Genomic DNA, 17,792 nt, shown 5'->3' with positions numbered 1-17,792 from the left:
CAATGACTCACTCCAGCATGCTAGGTCACAGTTTATCTCAGGGGGAACAGGGGAAAGCTATCTATATACTACATCCAATTTACCATCAGGGTTGGAACAAACAGGTTGTATTGTTTCGCCCTTTCAATTAGAAAGCATTTAGTGCTGGTTTTAGTGGGTTTTTTAACTAAGCATTTCGTGCATGTAACTCAAACATGGTGAAGGTTTGTAAAGAGGTTACACAGAATCTTAAGGCTGGATTGGTTTGTTTGTTGATGCATGTAAGTGCACAATGTTTAGACGAAATTTGATAGAAAAACATTTCTGGGATTTCCTTAGAATTGCCACTCTAACTGGTATTCAACCTAAAGATAAGTTGAAACTATGACAGTGTGTCTTGTGGTTTTAGAACTTAGTTGGGCTAGATGGGGATAATGTTTTTGTTTTTTTTGTTTTTTTTTAAATAATGACAGAGGTGTTTGGGAAGTAGAATTTGATTCGATCTGCTGTTATCATTCTGGAAAGTTTGACAATTATATGATGGAAGGACAGGTTGGGACTTATGCAACTCTGTATTGTTGGTTTTTGAACTTATTGATTTCACTGTTATGGAGCTGCAGTTTGTTTTATTCCTTGTAGCTAATAACCAAAACAGTGTTAGTAATGTTTCTACAAAAAAAAGGCCAGACTATTTGCCATCCCAGTGGTTCATTGGAGAATCAAAGATGCCTGCACATCAATGTGGGCATAATATGTACATGTAGATACAGATGGTCAAGATATTTCATGGTGCAGTAGACCTTTATACGGGTGCAGCCATCTTGAATTTCTCCCATTGATACCAATGTACCAAACCGAGGCTTGAAGAACAAAATAGTCTGGTTCCTATTTGCAAAATGATTATTAGCATTCATTATTGTTATTCAATACGAGGTACTTGACCAAGATGGAGGCAGCGTGATAAAAGTCTGTTAGTCCACATTATCATACATAACCTGTAGAGTTTTGATTTTGTTTCTGATACTTGCCAGATCGCTTATCTTGATCTCTGGAAATCAATAAAGGATATTGCAATTATAAAGATGTTGTGGTTTGTTGTTTTTGTTCTTTTTGTTAGTTGCTCGATTGATGATTTTAAACAGGGTTGCCAACCAAATTTCTATTTGTTGCATAATTGATTGCTGTTGGTATTCAGCTGGTGTTTTCTTATCCTGAAAATCATGTGGAAATTTGGTTGGTAATCCCTTTTTTATCAAGGCATAAACTTCATGCTAAGCAAATTGTTGTGCTTAGCTACTCTATGAAATTGGGCCTTAATCATTTCAACAAGTTGCAAAGTTACAGATTGACATTTTAACTGTGAAAACTATCTTTGCCTGTAACCTATTTTACAAATGAGCAAGAACGATTTGATCATATTGGCTCGTTGAACCTGTAACTAAATTGATATTCTCTTCTTTTCTTGAAACAAAGTATAGATTTAACGAAAGCCTCAAAATCAATTTGGCTGTGGCTTGATCTGGTCCATGGGCGGCTTACAATGGATCATCAAAGGGAAGGTGAATTAGGCCTTTCATGTGTAGGCCTACAGACCCCGGTCATGACCACATCAGAGCGGGCGAAAGCTTTTGGAAAGGTCCATCCATAACATTCCTGGATCATTAATTAGAGAGCGATTTCACAAAACTGCAAAAGTTTTTCTTGGGAAAACAAAATAAATATGATTACCAGTCATTAGTCTCCCATAGTGTAAAATAAGAGACCTCATGGCCTATAATTGTCACAAGGTAAAAATGTCTTATATACAACACACAGTATGGGGAAACTTTGGTGTTATTTTTTAAACAAAATCATAATAATATCATATTTTTGTGTCCAACCATGAAGGAAGAACCCTTTTTATCTTGTTCCGTAAGAGACTAATATCCTTTCCGCAACTGAACGAGTGGTGGCAGTATTCATAAAAATTTGACTTGTATTTGCGGCAAGACTGTAACATGTCACTTGGTGTTCGAAACTTGGAACTAGGAAGAAATATAAGCCAAAGTGGACACATTAATTGCAGAATAATTAAATATTGTACCATGGAGGCAGGACAGTGGGGGCGTGGTAGCCTAAGGGTTATACTGCCGTCTGTCAGTTTTTCATATATGGTCAACTCTTGCCGATGGTCAACAGTGGTCAACGCAAGGAAACCTACCCGTACGACGTGTACCAGATCGAATGTCGAATACCGGGGCTAACACAACCCCTCGTTTTCCCCCAAGGTGGACCTACCATTGCTACAGAGTTCATTGAGATAGAGCTTCTCGTTACTTGGATTTAACAATAAAGGTATTTATTTGCTTTGTTTTTGAGATATCATCATCATTCAACAAAATTATTGTGCAATACTACCGTCAACAACATACATGACCGGCGGTCTATTAACTTAAAGGGATGTATAGGCCTAACAATTTAGTAATGAAAGAAAAGACGGCCGGCAGAGAAGCTGATTCATTTAGTACTTCAATTGTGACATAATTAATTCTCTATGGGCTTCCACTGTCATGTCACAAACGCCAGCTATCTATAGAAATAAAAATGTAGCTTGTCTATTGACAATGTCTATTGAGTTTACGATTTCGCCGCCTACTATCACACTGTTTTCTTTTCAATACTGTTAGTGTTACCAGCTTTGGCGGTCCTTAGATACCGGCGCAAACCCGCTCAAACCGCAGTATACGAGGTGCGAGTTTTTCTGAAGTCGTTGTATTGTTGGAATCAAGACGTGAACACCTTCTTATTGACCGATGCCCAGTGAATGTTGAGCAAGTGCAACCGCAGACTCTTGGCTACTTCACTTTGATTTATAGCTTAATTATGTTTCTCTAAAAAAACACTCTTGCTATGACATAATGGTTCTGATGGTGATTTAAATATGCATGAAGGAAGGAATAAGTAACGTGGCAGCTACGAAGACTCATGGCGGAGTCCGGCATTTGTAAAAAAAAAAATTAACGGAACCCCACAAGTTTAGTACCACTAGAAAGATAGAGAAATACAATTAAGAGTTTTCTGATGTCGTCTTTCCAACTCTGTACTTATAAAGTGAAAACGCAATAGTGGGAGCTTGTCAAAATGGTCCTTGTGCTAATTAGTGTAGAAGAGAAATATAGCGATTTAGCTGGAAAATAGGGACAAGTTGATGTCACCAATAACATCCAAAATGTGTAAAAATGTTTTCCTTCACAAAACAATGATGTTTATCTTTTCAAACCGGGTCAATCTCGTGAGATATAGCCTTAAAATGTGCAAAGGTGTCAACTGCAATTGTACGACGTGCAGAAAATAATTATAAATGGTAATTTACTTTCGTGAGCATGACCCTACTGATCACCTCTTCAATATTAAGTCAGGCCTGACACTTCACCCTGGAGGAAACGAAGGCAAATGCCTCCATGCCAACTGGTCATTGCCATGGTGCTCATTAAATGCTCCAGTAGAAATTTACAGTTCGTAGGGTGCCCTTTACCAAGGAGAAAATGCCTCGATGCCATATTGCCCTTTCAAAAACGAAGCATTATAGGCATTTTTGTCGTTACCCGTGTTCTCGATGGATATTCTCTATTGAGTTATCGTCAGCTGTTATGTAGAACGCACAAGTCAAGTTTGGGAAGATCGCTAGTCGATCCGCTTGAAAAGTCAAGAAAGTCAGTCTCTAGCTGTTGTGCTCTGACTAGTTTGTATGAAGCAGCTTTTTCTGATAATTGAGTTGAATTCTTTTCAGTTGTAAATGATCCTACATCGTGCTTTCCCAAATTCATTCCAACTATAGAACTATAGAAATCCAGAATCTGCATGCTTGTTCGGGGCGCAAAGCAGGTCGAGTTTTATGAATGGGCGGCTTGCGGATTGATCCTGGGTCAGCCCCTGATTCTTTGAGTAACCGACCCACCGCACTGAGCGCGTCACTCACGGGTCGGTTCCTTTGACTCACTTCGTGAATTAGATTCGTTGTGCGAAACGTCCGATAACAAAGCCTCCAAATCGTTCTTAAATACTCCGGGTGTTGCAGTAGCTTCATCATTCGATTCTGTGTTCTCTCACGATCAACATCGCTCTCCAAAGTAATTCCTAAATCGTATTTGAGGCCACAATCTATCGTAATAATGGATATCCAGATAGCCTCCGCCCTTGGTCTCTCTAGTGAGATGGTCTGGTTCAGCCGACAATCTTTCGCTGAGGAGATGGCTTCATTGCCGTCATCAGGCGGTACTTGTAACTACAGTGGTTACATCCCATCGGTGCAACAACACATCAGCATTGAAGGTGCGACCTTTGCTTCAGATACTGGTAAGTAAAAACAAAATGTAGATCCAACCAAATGATGGGAGCTCACCACTAAATTGTGACACTTGCCTACACCTTCAACTTAAAGTTTGTTCATGGTTTGTTGCAGTACTGAAGACGATCAGAGCATAGTGATAAAATTTCCAACCACCGGTCCTTTTCAGAACCAACAACCAAACTACTAATAAGAAAGTTTTTCATATGTTTCCGACAAACCTCAGCTAACTAACTGTATTCTAATCACGCAAAGTTTCAAATCTCACTGAATGTAATTCCTTTTCATATCGATATTAAATATACAATACCCTTTAGTACGTTATGGTATACTTATTATCTTTTTTGTTTTGTATTTCATAGACACAGTCGCAGAAGTCCAACCAGCAGCCAGTCTTCTCACCCCTCCGATGTCACCAGTCGAGGTCGACCAGAACTCAACTACCCCCTTCCCGGAGCTCATGTCCACTCCAGCCCCAGTCCAGATGGGGAGCTCTGACCTCGCACCCATCACGATCTCCCGACTGCAAGACTTCACCGCTCATCCCCGTCCAGTCGACCTTGCAGCTTGGCAAGCTGTGATGTTGGCTGAGGCCTTCCGAGCAGACCGTGGGCAGCCAGACACCGGGAGACTTCGAGATTTGGCTCAGCGGACACATCTTCCAGTATCAACTATTAATGTAAGTAAAGTTCTCTCACTATCTTGACCAACACACCACTGAAAACTTGTTCACGCTTTTATCACTTCCAAATTCGACAATTCACGACAAGAAAATCAAATGAAACGTATGCAGCGTCTAAAAAACACTGACATTTTTGTTCACGCTATCGTCACTTTCAAATGCGACATTTCACTGCTTTATCAAGACAATAAACCAAAACGTCTGCAGCGTCTACAAAACACTACCAGACTAGTTTCTCTCAGCAGTAAAATATTCATCTTCCGCCCAGACTTCAACTCTCTGGGGCAACCAGTCTTTTTTTCTGCAGCTTCTCACCTGGTAAAATAAGCCTACTCACACATTGTCTCTTTTCTTCTTGTTTTTCAGAGATGGTTTGCTAAGCAACGTCGTTCCTCCAGGCTCCGAAGGAAGTTTGGTTTCTCCTACTCCGGCCCAGCTCCCTCCCGCACCAGCCTTCGTCGCCGTACACTCCAGGTATACAACACCGGACTAGGCAGGAGACACTGACGTAATTTTTACATATTTCCACAAATTTTCTGCAATTATTTTATTATGAATGATAAAGATTTAATAACAATTTTTAAAGGTGATTTGGCATTTCAGTAAAGATTTCGTTTCAATTTAAAATAGACTTTTGTAAGTTATGGTTAAAGTTGATTCTAAAGTTGTTTCTTGTTTTTTACTTCTAAACGGAAAGAGTTATTGATGAATCCTTTGATAAAGCTTTTACAAAGTAACTCTAAGTGATAATGAAATATATATTTTTGTATAAATTGTATATATACATAATTGGAGTAATTAAACGGTATTTGAAAAAAGAATTGTGTTCAGCGTCTCTTTAAGTAATAATATGGAGGAGGGGACGTTTGAATAGTTACAAATACACACTGACTTAATTGTAGTGCCTTACTTGTTTAGGTTGAAGGTATTCAAACACCCAGTCCCATAGAAAAATTGAAGTAAAGCCTGGTTCAAGCGCCACTCCACGGTACACATTCAAAGACTGAAGGACTTGACGAGCGCCCTCAGTTGTCATAAATTCACTTACAACCTATTTCGCCATCTACATTTTGTAGTAAACTTTTAAACTGTGTTACTCAACTACAATCCAAAAAGTGAAGCGTTTAAATTCACACCATGATGGGAATTGGCAAGTAGGTAATGCAAAAATACACCATGACAATGTAGCAATCATATCTGCCTATGCTATTGAACTGTTTCTCTAAACGATGGTCGCATCGTTGTAAGTAATTTGTGTCGTGTGAATTTATGCCTAAACATAATTTGGGGTAGTTTTTACTAAGATGATCATTTGAATTTTGAAGGACGGGATTAAATAAATTGCTTTTAATTTATATTGTTTTTATTAAACAAAAAACAGGCGCCCTTCTCAGATGTAAATTTTAAGCACTGAGGCTCCTATTAACTTAGGAATAGTTCTACGACTCTTTTATTCAAAACTTGAGGCTAATTTTCATCCTAACTCGAGATAAGACTAGTCTTAACTCTTTATGATATCCACACCGGGACATTTTTGGTAATTACTCAAAACTTACTTGGTAACGAGCACATGAGAGCTGAGCTCTATGAAATTGGGCCCTATGCTTAAATAGAGTGCTTAAGCAGAAATGGGGCAGTGGACACTATTGGTAATTACTCAAAATAATTTTAATCATACAAACCTTTCTTGATTACGAGTGATGGGGAGAGGTTGATAGTATAAAACATTTGGAGAAACAGCTCCCTCTGAAGTGACGTAGTTTTCGAGAAAGGGTAATTTTCCACGAATTTGAGACCTCATATTTAGAATTTGAGGTCTCGAAATCAAGCACACAACTTCATTTGACCATGGTGCGACAAGGGTGTTTTTTTTCTGTCAGGAATATCTCGCAACGTCGACGACCGATTGAGCTCAAATTTTCACAGGTTTGTCATTTTATGCATATGTTGAGACACACCAAGTGAGAAGACTAGTCTTTCACAATTACCAATAGTGTCCAGTGTCAATGGTTTTACATATGCAATCGTGTCCGCCCGGACGCTGCTGCATTATGCAGTTGTGTCCGCCCGGACACATTTGCATATGTCCGGCGGACGGTTTTTGCATAGCCCCGGACACGATTGCATATGTAAAAGTGTCCGGAGCGGAAAGTATTGCAAGGCGGACACAGTTGCATCTGACACCGGCTCTATTGTTTATAGGTCCCCCGTTTGAATGCTACTCACGGCCACCTTGGGTTCAAATCCCATGCGAGTAATTTGCCTGTATGAATTGTGTTCACATGACATAGACAGTAGTGAATATAGAGTGCTTAGCACACACCAGTTTAGGACACAATTTGATCATAATAGGGCCGCTCTTCTTCAAAGAATCTACCTTTGCATCAACCCGGTTGTATTTACTAGTTGCCTCGGTGACGCTGACTGAATAATTATGTTAATAAGACGATTTATGACTGCTACAGTATTACTTTTCGAATGACGTGTGTCTATGTGTGTGTGTCAGATGCGGGTTATAGAATAAATGCAATGTGAATTAATTACCTGCTTATTTGAACAATATGTTCATTTTCTGGCTACTATATAGAGGTTCCCAACTAGCCGATATGCGACCACCATGTTGTTCGTATTTCGGTTGTTACAGCGTACGTGAGTAGGCGTGTCTTCAATCATTGCGTGTGAAAGATGGCAAGCGTTTCAACTGGGGGAAGACGAACGTCGACGTAAACTATGTTTCTAAAGGATTCCTCTCGTCATACCTCGGGTGCCACATGTACGTGAACCGAACGTGCCAGTAATGCTAATTAAAAACCACCCGGACGGTTCTCTTCACCAACGAAACCTTAACTGAGGTTTGCTCTCTGACTGGCGCTGATGTTTTTCTAGACCGGCAGTCATCCGTTGTGTTACCGCCTCGGTGCTCCCGAAAACACATTCTCCCATTGATTGAGGAGTTCACAGTCAAGTCGGAACCGGCAGCTCTCGTGGTGCTTTGAGGAACCAGAGGAAACCTCCAGTCGCCACTCACTATCTTCCCCTATGCAAATAAAGCAAACTTGCCTCTTGTAGTTTAATATTATGACACGGGGAATGGGGCATTTTCAGAAAGCATAACAGGAACAGGATGATTGTTCAGGACGGAGAATAATACTGTATGTTTCCAAAACTGATGGTAGAGCTGGCAACATTACGGCTTTGAACAGAGATACATTTAGGCATTTGTCTTTTTTGACGAGCAGTTAGACACCAACATCGATGCTTGGTATTGTTCGTCACAGTACAATGTCATCCGTTCATGTCAAGGTGATCTCAAGAACAATTTCACAAAAGGGACAGGAATTTGAGGAATAACGTCATTTAGTGTTTACTCCGTGTGATTTGGCATCAGTGCAGCATGGCAACATGCCACGTTGGTTTTGGAAACGTTAGAATCGCATGCCCTCCGATCGCTAGCCGGGCGAAGACATTGCATTGATTTAATGTCAGGACGACTATAAAACTACACATCGTTTAACACTGTCCACACTTGTCACCTTTAAGATATTTGTTGAGCAATTAAACCATCTCAGACGGCACGGAATTTGTTCCTCCCCCTACTTTAAAGAGGGTTTCTTCTCTCAAACACGCGGGAGGTTTCTCCCTCAGATTGCACTTAAGAGATAATGGAGATGCACTTAATGGTTTTGTTCCTCCTGCAGAGTGCGCCGTAGTGCGTTGAGTAATGCAAGGTGGGGATCTGTTCATCAATGGTTTTCGTACCCGCCCGTCTACCTACCGTACCGTTGTCTATCCTCCCAGCTCGCCCGCCGTCGAAAGCCCCCAGTGGTCTGCCCAACGCCAGAGCGCCCCAAAGCCTCACGTCCCAGGCTTATTTGACAAGATGAAATGCCTACAGAAGGTAAGTTGCTGAATGTGTACTTATTTAAACATTTAAGATGTCGACTGACTTACATTTGAAAATAAATCAACTTTGACTAATGGATTTAGATGACCACCGATTTGGCAAAGAGGTTAAGAGCAAAACGTTAACTATGCGCAATATAAATGGGATCATCTTCCTCGATGGAAGCTTACGCAAAGTCTCCCTAAGACCATGACTTGTCTTAATAGTACAGGTGTGTTCTGACACATGCCGCGCAGTGCCTGCATTAAGTGTAATGGATGAGCGGAAACCGATAGATGAAGTGGGAGTACCCGCTTATACTGACCCTGTCCCAGTCTGTCCATTGCCCGGGGACAATGCGCTAATTCCCAAGCACTTATTTACCAATCACCGAAGCCAATACTATTTTTTACTTCATTTGTGTTTATGCTGTCTTAAGTCTGGCTTATATCCTTGAAGTTTTTAATAAACACTTAAAAGTGTGGCAATGCTCTTGTACAGAAATAATTGCAGGTGTGACAATTTCTTAAAAAGCATTTTGATTCAGCTTGAATTTCGAGCGGTCCTCTTTATACCATCTCAGATATGAGGCATTTCAAGACATTCTAGACTCCTAAAAACTTGCTCTTCACACGACAGCAATTTAACTGGGCTACCTTGCTTAGATTAAGCACGGTTGCAAACTGTAGCAATGTTTGACACGATTTTGCAAATGAACTTGGACATTAGAAAAAAATTGCTGTCCTTTCACACAAGGTACATTTTGTAAAATTTGAAAACCACGCTACACTAGCGAGGAACCATTGCTAAATTGGTTTTGTGTGAAAGTATAGCAGACAGTGTGACCATGATCAGCCATTGATTTAAATTGACCAACTGTTAATTGCAAATTAACATATTGTTAATTACTTTAACGATCTGTCACAACGTCCATTATTGGATGATTGTCGTTTTGCGTTTATTTGTATTAGGCAAGCATTTCAACATCAATGTCATTACAGCTCCCGGGATTGTAGAAATGAACAGTCAACAAAACTCATAATAAGCCTATGCATTTTTAATTGCATGATAGGCTAATATTGACGTAAACCGACAACGGGAAAAGTGGCCATCGCCTCTGTGGTTATCGCAAATAGAGTTTAAATCAAGTTTTCTTTGTAATTCAGTTTTGAGATTGTTGGATTTAAAAGAAAAAAAAACTCGTATTACGTTACAAATAAGATATTAATGAAAAGCTATATACATGTATAGTGGTGTAATGTCACAATTGAAACCAGTCGTTTAAATAAATAACCTGATCACAAAATTGTCAAAAAGAGGGTCGAGTTTAAAGGGTGTCAATTTATTGCAAGGTGTCCTTCCTAATTTAAAAAAATAAAATGTTAAGCGATAACCTGAACACAATTTCAAAATTATAAACATCACACAAACCTAAACTGGTCGTAATTTGTGCCAACCCGCACTAAATAAATACATGGGACTAAAAGCTACAAAGGCTTTGACTCCACGAAACAGCATTTTTTTAATTACAGTCTTCGAACTGCTTGTTTTAAATTCAAACAACAAACACCGTGTAATTCTAAACCAAACACCAAAAGTTCATTGGTAGCATTGACGCGTATGAAGAGAAAGGGGGGAACTAATTTGCAATATTGACCGCCTTGATTAAATCTCTCAACGCGGCCATTATTTTGCCCCAGACAATTTCATTGAGAAGTAACACGAACCGGAGCAAGTCTTAGATTGGGCGATTGTTGTAGCCACAAGTGTAAACAGAAACCCGCCTGCAGGTAGCATTCATTATTTATAGCTTTGAACTATTTTCCTTGTAGAATCCTACTCAGTATTACCACTCGATGTGTACAAAACATTTGTCTATATGCAAAAACGCTGTATGAAATACTTACCTGAATATATATACATATGTATTTTTGTTTCTGTCGACGTAGGGGGGGGGGGGGGGTGAACGTTTTAAAGCCAAGAGCAATTTAAACCCATAAAGTGAAGGGTACCTATTATGAACGTAGTGGTTAATTTATGTACATGCATTCAAGTGAATTTCATACCCGAGGTGGCTGATTAACACTGCTGACAATGCGATAGTCGTTTACTTCAAAATGGAGATCCATTTTGACGCATTCAGTGCACTTATTCGAGCTGTTATTGAACACATTTTAACACATGTGAATGGACCTGTTTTGCGCATAATTAGGTTGGAATTGAGGAGCGTCATTTTGTGTTATACCTGAAGCAGTGTGGAGCTGCTTCTGTGATACGTACACGTTATTGACACCCCAGGCTGTCGTATAACTAGAGTTATGTCGCCATGACAGGAATTTTATCCTGACATAACACTCTTCATTTGTCAAAAAACGTGTGTGCTCGCCATCACTGTTTTGTAGTGTTGTCCTGAAATATCATGCACTGTGACACTCTTAGACGAATGACTTTACATAAGCAGAAACTCGACCGGTTTTTTTTTTCCATCTCTCGTTTCATTTTTTTTCCCAAAGCAATATTGCCGCCTTTTTGTGTAATGGTTTAATCATTAGTAACGTGAAACACTTTCTGCGGTTGTACGTGCGACGTTTAATCATTTCGCATGAACTTTGGAATTAAAAACAAAATTAATACAACACATGCACACCCATAAATATACCATAATATGAAATCCGAGTGCTGCAATATTGATTAATCAATATCAGACAACAAATTGCAAAAACAAGAGCAAAGTTGCCTTTCATCAAACTTCATTTTGAACCCACCATAAAAACAAAAAGACGAGAAAAAGATGTCTTCATTGGCTTTCTAAAGTACGAGGTGATTGTAATTAGTGCTTTAGTGCGTCGCTCCGTGTGCACACAGTGTAATAAACACAATCATTTTATTTTAGTCGTTGTGGACATTTTACTTCTCCACACCCGGTACATTAAATTTACATTTCAACCACTATATCATACATATAGCGTTTTGTTGTTTGCAGTGCTCCCAGAGTGTGGTCGAATTGAGGGTAGTATTTAATTCAATTTTTGAGCAGCGTCTTGGGAGATCCGGTAGGGCAATACGATGGTAATGTTTCTGCAGGGATTTAACAATTCGTATCGCGGAATTTAATGGTATTGTATAAACAGCAGCGTGTCAAAATGCGTCAACAACATTTCCCACACACTTTAGCAGCAGAGTCCTTATAAATATGGGAAAAGTTACAAGTCTCGAACCTTGCGTTAAAATGCTGCAAAATATCATTTTATAAGATACTATTTCAAAGTGACCTTTGAAATATTACGTCATTTGAGTTCACCAACAAAAATAGGTCAGTATACATTCCACAGAGGGTTTATTTTTGCTTCAGTCAAAAGGTCAAATTAAATGCTGCTTTGATTTACTATGATTTGGAGTTCAGGAATGAAATAAACAAATCCAGTACAAAAATACAATGGCCTTTAGACAATATTCTGTTATAGACAATTAGGCTTACGAACTCCTTGTTCTATAGTGACAATAATGAAATGTATTAAATTTTGTTTGTGGTCGAATAAAGACACCCACATTCATCCAAGATAAAAAATACGGTCGGCGGATAATAATATGTGTACGTTAACTCGCTATATTGAGCATTGCTAAATATGAAAAGGAAGAAACTATTAATAATAGTAAACTTGCGGGTACAATCATGTGTAAATCTCTTTTGTGTGAGTGTTGGCTCTGAAAAGAGCCGGTTTGGTTTCGACGTTTCAAACAGTATACTCTGCTCGTCTGCAGTAGAACCCATTGCCCGTAAGTGAGCACTCTCAACAGAACAATCCTTTATGCCATTGCACTGAAAATAAAACAATAAAATAATACTTCCCGCCATAAATTATGACCATGATTCCTTTCGAACCACACACGACCTCAATTTGGTCACTTGGGGTATAGTTTTTGTAGACCTTCGCTTATGAGCTGGGTACAAGATCAATAACCACTCCATCTTTTTCCGGAAACACTTCTTAGCGAGTGCTGCGATTATAAATAGGTGTATGGCATCTGCGCTGTGTATATACAGTACTGAAAGGTATTATGAATTAGATAGCTCAGCAATTCAATGGGAGCCGCCTCGCATGTATCCTTCTGCCCTCTAAATATTTTGAAAGAGAAATAGAAAGTGTGTTCCCTTCCCATGATCGTGCCCGCTCAAATTTGAGACTTTGTCCTTACCCTTTCCGAAGTGTAATGTAATTTTAATACTCACTGAACGCGCCATCTGGTTTTACAGACCAAATGCGTCAGGTCGATCGCGCAAAATCACCCGCGATTACAAACCGAGTCAGCTGAAACAACAGGTTGGAGGTAGGCCTTATACCTCTTTCTATACCTCTTTCAACAAACAAACAAACAAACAAACAAACAAACAAACATAATTTTGTTTGTCTTGCTTTCGGTGCCAATAAGTCATGTATGAGCTGCGAATAACAAATAAAACGAACACTCAGAAAATTAACATGACGAAAATAAGCAGAGAACAATATTTTCAGAAACAATAGGCCCATTGTTTCACCTTTAAAATAAGCAATCATTTCTGTATATTTCCAAATTTCATGGAGCTGCTTTTAAGCAGCTACTTAAAAGCAGACACACAGTCTTTGGCAAAACTAAACATGCATAAAAATTGCATACAGTTACAGATGGTTCTCGTGAAATGACATTTTGACTGGTAATCTTAATCTTGTAACGCTAATTTTGTTGTGCTTTAGCTACTCTTGTGCTAAAGTAGCTGTATGGTGTTTAGGCCCTGATGTCTTCAAGAAAGAAGTCTGTCATGCACACTATGTTCAGTACAAAAACACTGGTCCAGCTTAAGTGATATCATTTGGCTTTGCAACAGACTCACCTGCTAAGCATAAACACTAACTTTGAGCACCATAAAGTCACATGATTGCAACGTCTTGTCTGACGGTATCTTTAGGCGTCAATAAAAAGTGATAAAGGCATGTAAATTGAATTCATGCTATTTTTCGCATCCTCTTCAATCGATGACAAGCTTTTAAGAGTTCTAAATGTGAGTTTCTGACCTACATTTGGCATGGACAAGTATATAATAACTATTGCAATAATGTTAAGACCCTCATCACAGTAAAGCCATCTTGGTTTTTGTGACAAAATCCTTTCATATTAAAACAATGCGACCAAAGGGAGGGTAATTGTAATTCCCCTTGACACAGAAATCTTTTAAACATAATTATCTAGTTTAAGTAGTGTTTCTTTTTTCGCAAAGTGGGCTTTGAAGCTTCATCAGGATTTTTAAGACACAGTCAGTATCTATAGGCCTAGCTGAAGCTCATGTACGCTATCTGCATTTAACGTGAATTGTTATCGATGGAGTGATCAGCCTATCTCATCCTGTCGAAGTTACAGATCCTCAAGTAGAAGATGAAGTTGCATGCATAACGATGCTTATTGAGTATGCTCGAACACGTTCCACCAAAATGGCGTAATAAACCGTAATTATGGCCGCAACATCGTACACCATAAGCCTATAGATATAGGCCCATATGCGATGAACGGCTCGGTTTATAACCGTTAAAGGCATTGTACACGTTTGGTAACTTTCAAAGACCAGTCTTCTCACTTTGTGGATCAACATATGCATAAAACAACTAACCTGTGAAAATTTGGGCTCTATATTGGTCGTCCGAGTTGCCAGAGAATAATGTAAGACAAAAAACACCCTTGTCGCACAAGTTGTGTGCTTTCAGATGCATTGAATTTGAGACCTCATCTCTTATTCATTTCAAGTATTACTGAGAAATTATTTCTTTACACATCTATACGTTACTTCAGAGGGAACCGTTTCTCACAATGTTTTATACTATAAACAGCCCCCCATTGCTCGATACCAAGTACGTTTTTATGCTAACAATTATTTTAAGTTATTACCAATAGTGTCCAGCACCTTTAATACAAATCACGTTATAAGCCGTTGGGTGCTTTAGGCTGAGGAGTCGTGTAGCACATGCATGTAACGGGTGTTTTGACTGTGATTCCACCGGGAATTCGTGAATAACTCATGAGTAAAACTGAAGCACAAATTGGGACAAAATTGGAAATATATCAGACAGTTACATTTCAATGTTACTAACTGTAACATAATAGTTATGGGTAATTTCAAGAAGCGACAAGCAGATAGTACCTCTTGTTAACTTAAAACGAACCACTTCATTGCAGTCTAATTACTTCGCTTTAGTACGAAAGAGATGCCTACAAAATCTGAAGGCTTATATTACAAGATCACATTTCAGTTTCATTTTATGACCCTTTGAAAGGAGATTTTAGAACATATTTCAGTTCAATCAACAAGGACCACAATCTTAATTGCATGCTGTGTTAAGGTTTGGTTTAAATGCCACGAAATCTCTTAGCATTTCTTGGTTTTTATAAATCAAGAAGTAGAAAGAGTGTAACTCGAGCAAGGCACTTTGGGGGAAGATCGTACACCACTGGGAGCGAGGTTGCCATCCATACGGACAAAGCAATGGTACGTTATTAATATGCCAACCATCGATGTGTAGTGCGCACGCGGGAAGTGCAATTTACATTATTTAAGTCGGAGGTAATTGTTTTTAAATGTTTGTTACCATTATAAGTAAAACTTACAGAGTACATTTTCCAGAGATACAGTGCGCTGCTTAAGAAAGCTATTAATTTTTCAACAAGGGTGAGGACAGACAGAAGCGGTTTTAAATTACACTTGACAGTGTCATTCGAACCCGAATCTAACTTCAAAAGGACTGGGCGGGGTTTGGGCAGTGCGCAACACCTAGTGCGTTTTTTAGTGTTGATCCCTCTTTATTTGTAATCGAAGGCCGACATTGTGTTTTAGGCTCAGTCTGATGCCGGCATTCGTCCCAGCATAAAATGCAACTTCACCTTGTTCTCTCGTATTGATGTCAGTGACGTTACCATGGTAATCGTTTCGCAGGGCTGATTGCTATGCTGTAATACCGACTGACAACGACACGACGGACCATTATGGTCGTTCAATACAGAAAACAAGGGGTGGGGTTTGGAGGGGGGGAAGAAAACAACATCCTAATGTTTTTCTGTTGAGGTGTTATGTATGGTGGCCCCAAAGGGACATCGCATAACGCAAACGTGTGCGCACACGTATGCAATGTCGTGAAACAAGTCGCGAATATATGCGCACACGTATACAATATCGTGAAACAATTCGCGAATATGTGCGCACACGTATACAATATCGTTAAACAATTCGCGAATATGTGCGCACACGTATGCAATGTCGTGAAACAATTCGCGAATATGTGCGCACACGTATGCAATGTCGTGAAACAAATCGCGAATATGTGCGCACACGTATGCAATCTCGTGAACCAAATCGTGAATATGTGCGCACACGTATGCAATTTCGTGAACCAAATCGTGAATATGTGCGCACACGAGTGCAATCTCGTGAACCAAATCGTGAATATGTGCGCACACGTATGCAATTTCGTGAACCAAATCGTGAATATGTGCGCACACGAGTGCGATTTGTTTTGCAATGTCGTGAATTTTATTGCATACCATGTTGCATACCATTAGGGTGATGTCATAGTTGTGGATAATTTGTTACCGATCTAGGGAGTACTGTGGCGCTACAGCAGGCTCCCACTGTAAAGCATGTGTATACCCAGGAACTTGGCACCAGGCCAAGGACGACCACACGCCTCGCTTGCCTCACAACAAAGACTACTGCTGCAATGACTACCGCTTATCTCACTGTTGGAAAGAAACCCCCCAGATCATTAGGCATTTTATTCAAAGGTATGCAACATGGTATGCAATAAAATTCACGACATCGCAAATAATATTCGCAGACGTGTGCGCACATATTCGCGAATTGTTTCGCGACATTGCATACGTGTGCGCACATATTCGCGAATTGTTTCACGACATTGCATACGTGTGCGCACATATTTGCGAATTGTTTCACGATATTGCATACGTGTGCGCACATATTCGCGGATTGTTTCACGACATTGCATTCGTGTGCGCACATATTTGCGAATTGTTTCACGACATTGCATACGTATGCGCACACGTTTGCGATATGCGATGTCCCTTCAGGGCCACCATAGTTATGTTTTTGTCGCTGAGTAAGACTCAAAATCCTTCACACTAGGAACATACTTGTTTAAAAAGTCGAATACAATGATCCACACAAATTTGCCTCGAAATTGAGTGGTTTTCCTTTTACTTTGCGAACTAACACGGTCGGCCATTTATGAGAGTCAAAAATTTGACTTCCATAAATGGCCGACCATAGTCGACGAGGTAAAAGGAAAATGGTGCAATTTCGAGGCGAGTTTGTGTGGATCATTTTATTCTACTTTTAAAATATCTCTCTACCAGTATGCATTTTATAACAAACGGTTACAAACATATTTCAAAGACCAACTCGACCCATCCAAGGCAACGTGTTCCTTTAAGTTCACACTAAGAACCAAGTGTATACCTTTAAGGATTCTTGTTCTCCAAATCCTTGAAAAATAAAACGGTTGCTTAGCGAGGGCCTGAGAAGCGGCCCTCGACAAAAAGGCTCGTCGTGAGATGTTGACAGTCGGTTCGCCGTCATTGATTGACGGTGACAGGAATGTGGGCATCACGCACGGCCACATTAAACACAAATGGTGTCTTTAAGTCTTCAATGACTGACATTTTTAAGAAGAACGCATACATACTCTACACTTGTGAAATGAAACCGAAGTTGCGATAATTATTGTGTTATTATGGAATTCTGAAACTATGTTGTTTTCACTCCCATAACTGCACATTTTATGATGATGTCACAATACATTGCCGCTCGTTGGTAACTAACACGAAACCTTGATTGATATCTGCAGTCCTTGCAGTGGCGGTAAAATTACCTTTAAAATCTATGC

The 17,792-nt window shown here is 39.6% G+C and overlaps 2 protein-coding genes across 2 annotated transcripts in view; both read left to right on the top strand.

Moving 5' to 3' along the window:
• The first annotated feature begins 4,130 nt into the window (after positions 1 to 4,130).
• On the top strand, positions 4,131 to 5,520 carry LOC139944462 (uncharacterized). The gene is made up of 3 exons (XM_071941482.1): positions 4,131 to 4,314; positions 4,669 to 4,985; positions 5,355 to 5,520. The coding sequence occupies exons 1-3, from the start codon at positions 4,131 to 4,133 to the stop codon at positions 5,493 to 5,495; spliced, it is 642 nt and encodes a 213-aa protein (XP_071797583.1). The 3' UTR covers positions 5,496 to 5,520.
• A 2,122-nt stretch (positions 5,521 to 7,642) lies between these two features.
• LOC139947632 (bestrophin-2a-like) overlaps positions 7,643 to 17,792 on the top strand; it is a 52,979-nt gene continuing 42,829 nt past the window's right edge. Inside the window, exon 1 of the mRNA XM_071945609.1 lies at positions 7,643 to 8,886. Within this exon, the coding sequence (XP_071801710.1) occupies positions 8,710 to 8,886 (177 nt within the window). The 5' untranslated portion in view covers positions 7,643 to 8,709. The remainder of the gene's footprint in view (positions 8,887 to 17,792) is intronic.

Source organism: Asterias amurensis, chromosome 1 (genome assembly GCF_032118995.1).
Source record: "Asterias amurensis chromosome 1, ASM3211899v1".
NCBI lineage: Eukaryota > Metazoa > Echinodermata > Asteroidea > Forcipulatida > Asteriidae > Asterias > Asterias amurensis.
The sequence above is the reverse complement of the archived record's forward strand: the minus strand, read 5'-3'. Positions and strand labels throughout refer to the sequence as shown.

Coding starts and splice junctions, on each gene's coding strand:
- LOC139944462 (XM_071941482.1), top strand. CDS start 4,131: ATGGATATCCAGATAGCCTCCGCCCTTGGTCTCTCTAGTGAGATGGTC. Junction 4,315..4,668: donor GACCTTTGCTTCAGATACTG/GTAAGTAAAAAC, acceptor TGTATTTCATAG/ACACAGTCGCAGAAGTCCAA. Junction 4,986..5,354: donor TTCCAGTATCAACTATTAAT/GTAAGTAAAGTT, acceptor CTTGTTTTTCAG/AGATGGTTTGCTAAGCAACG.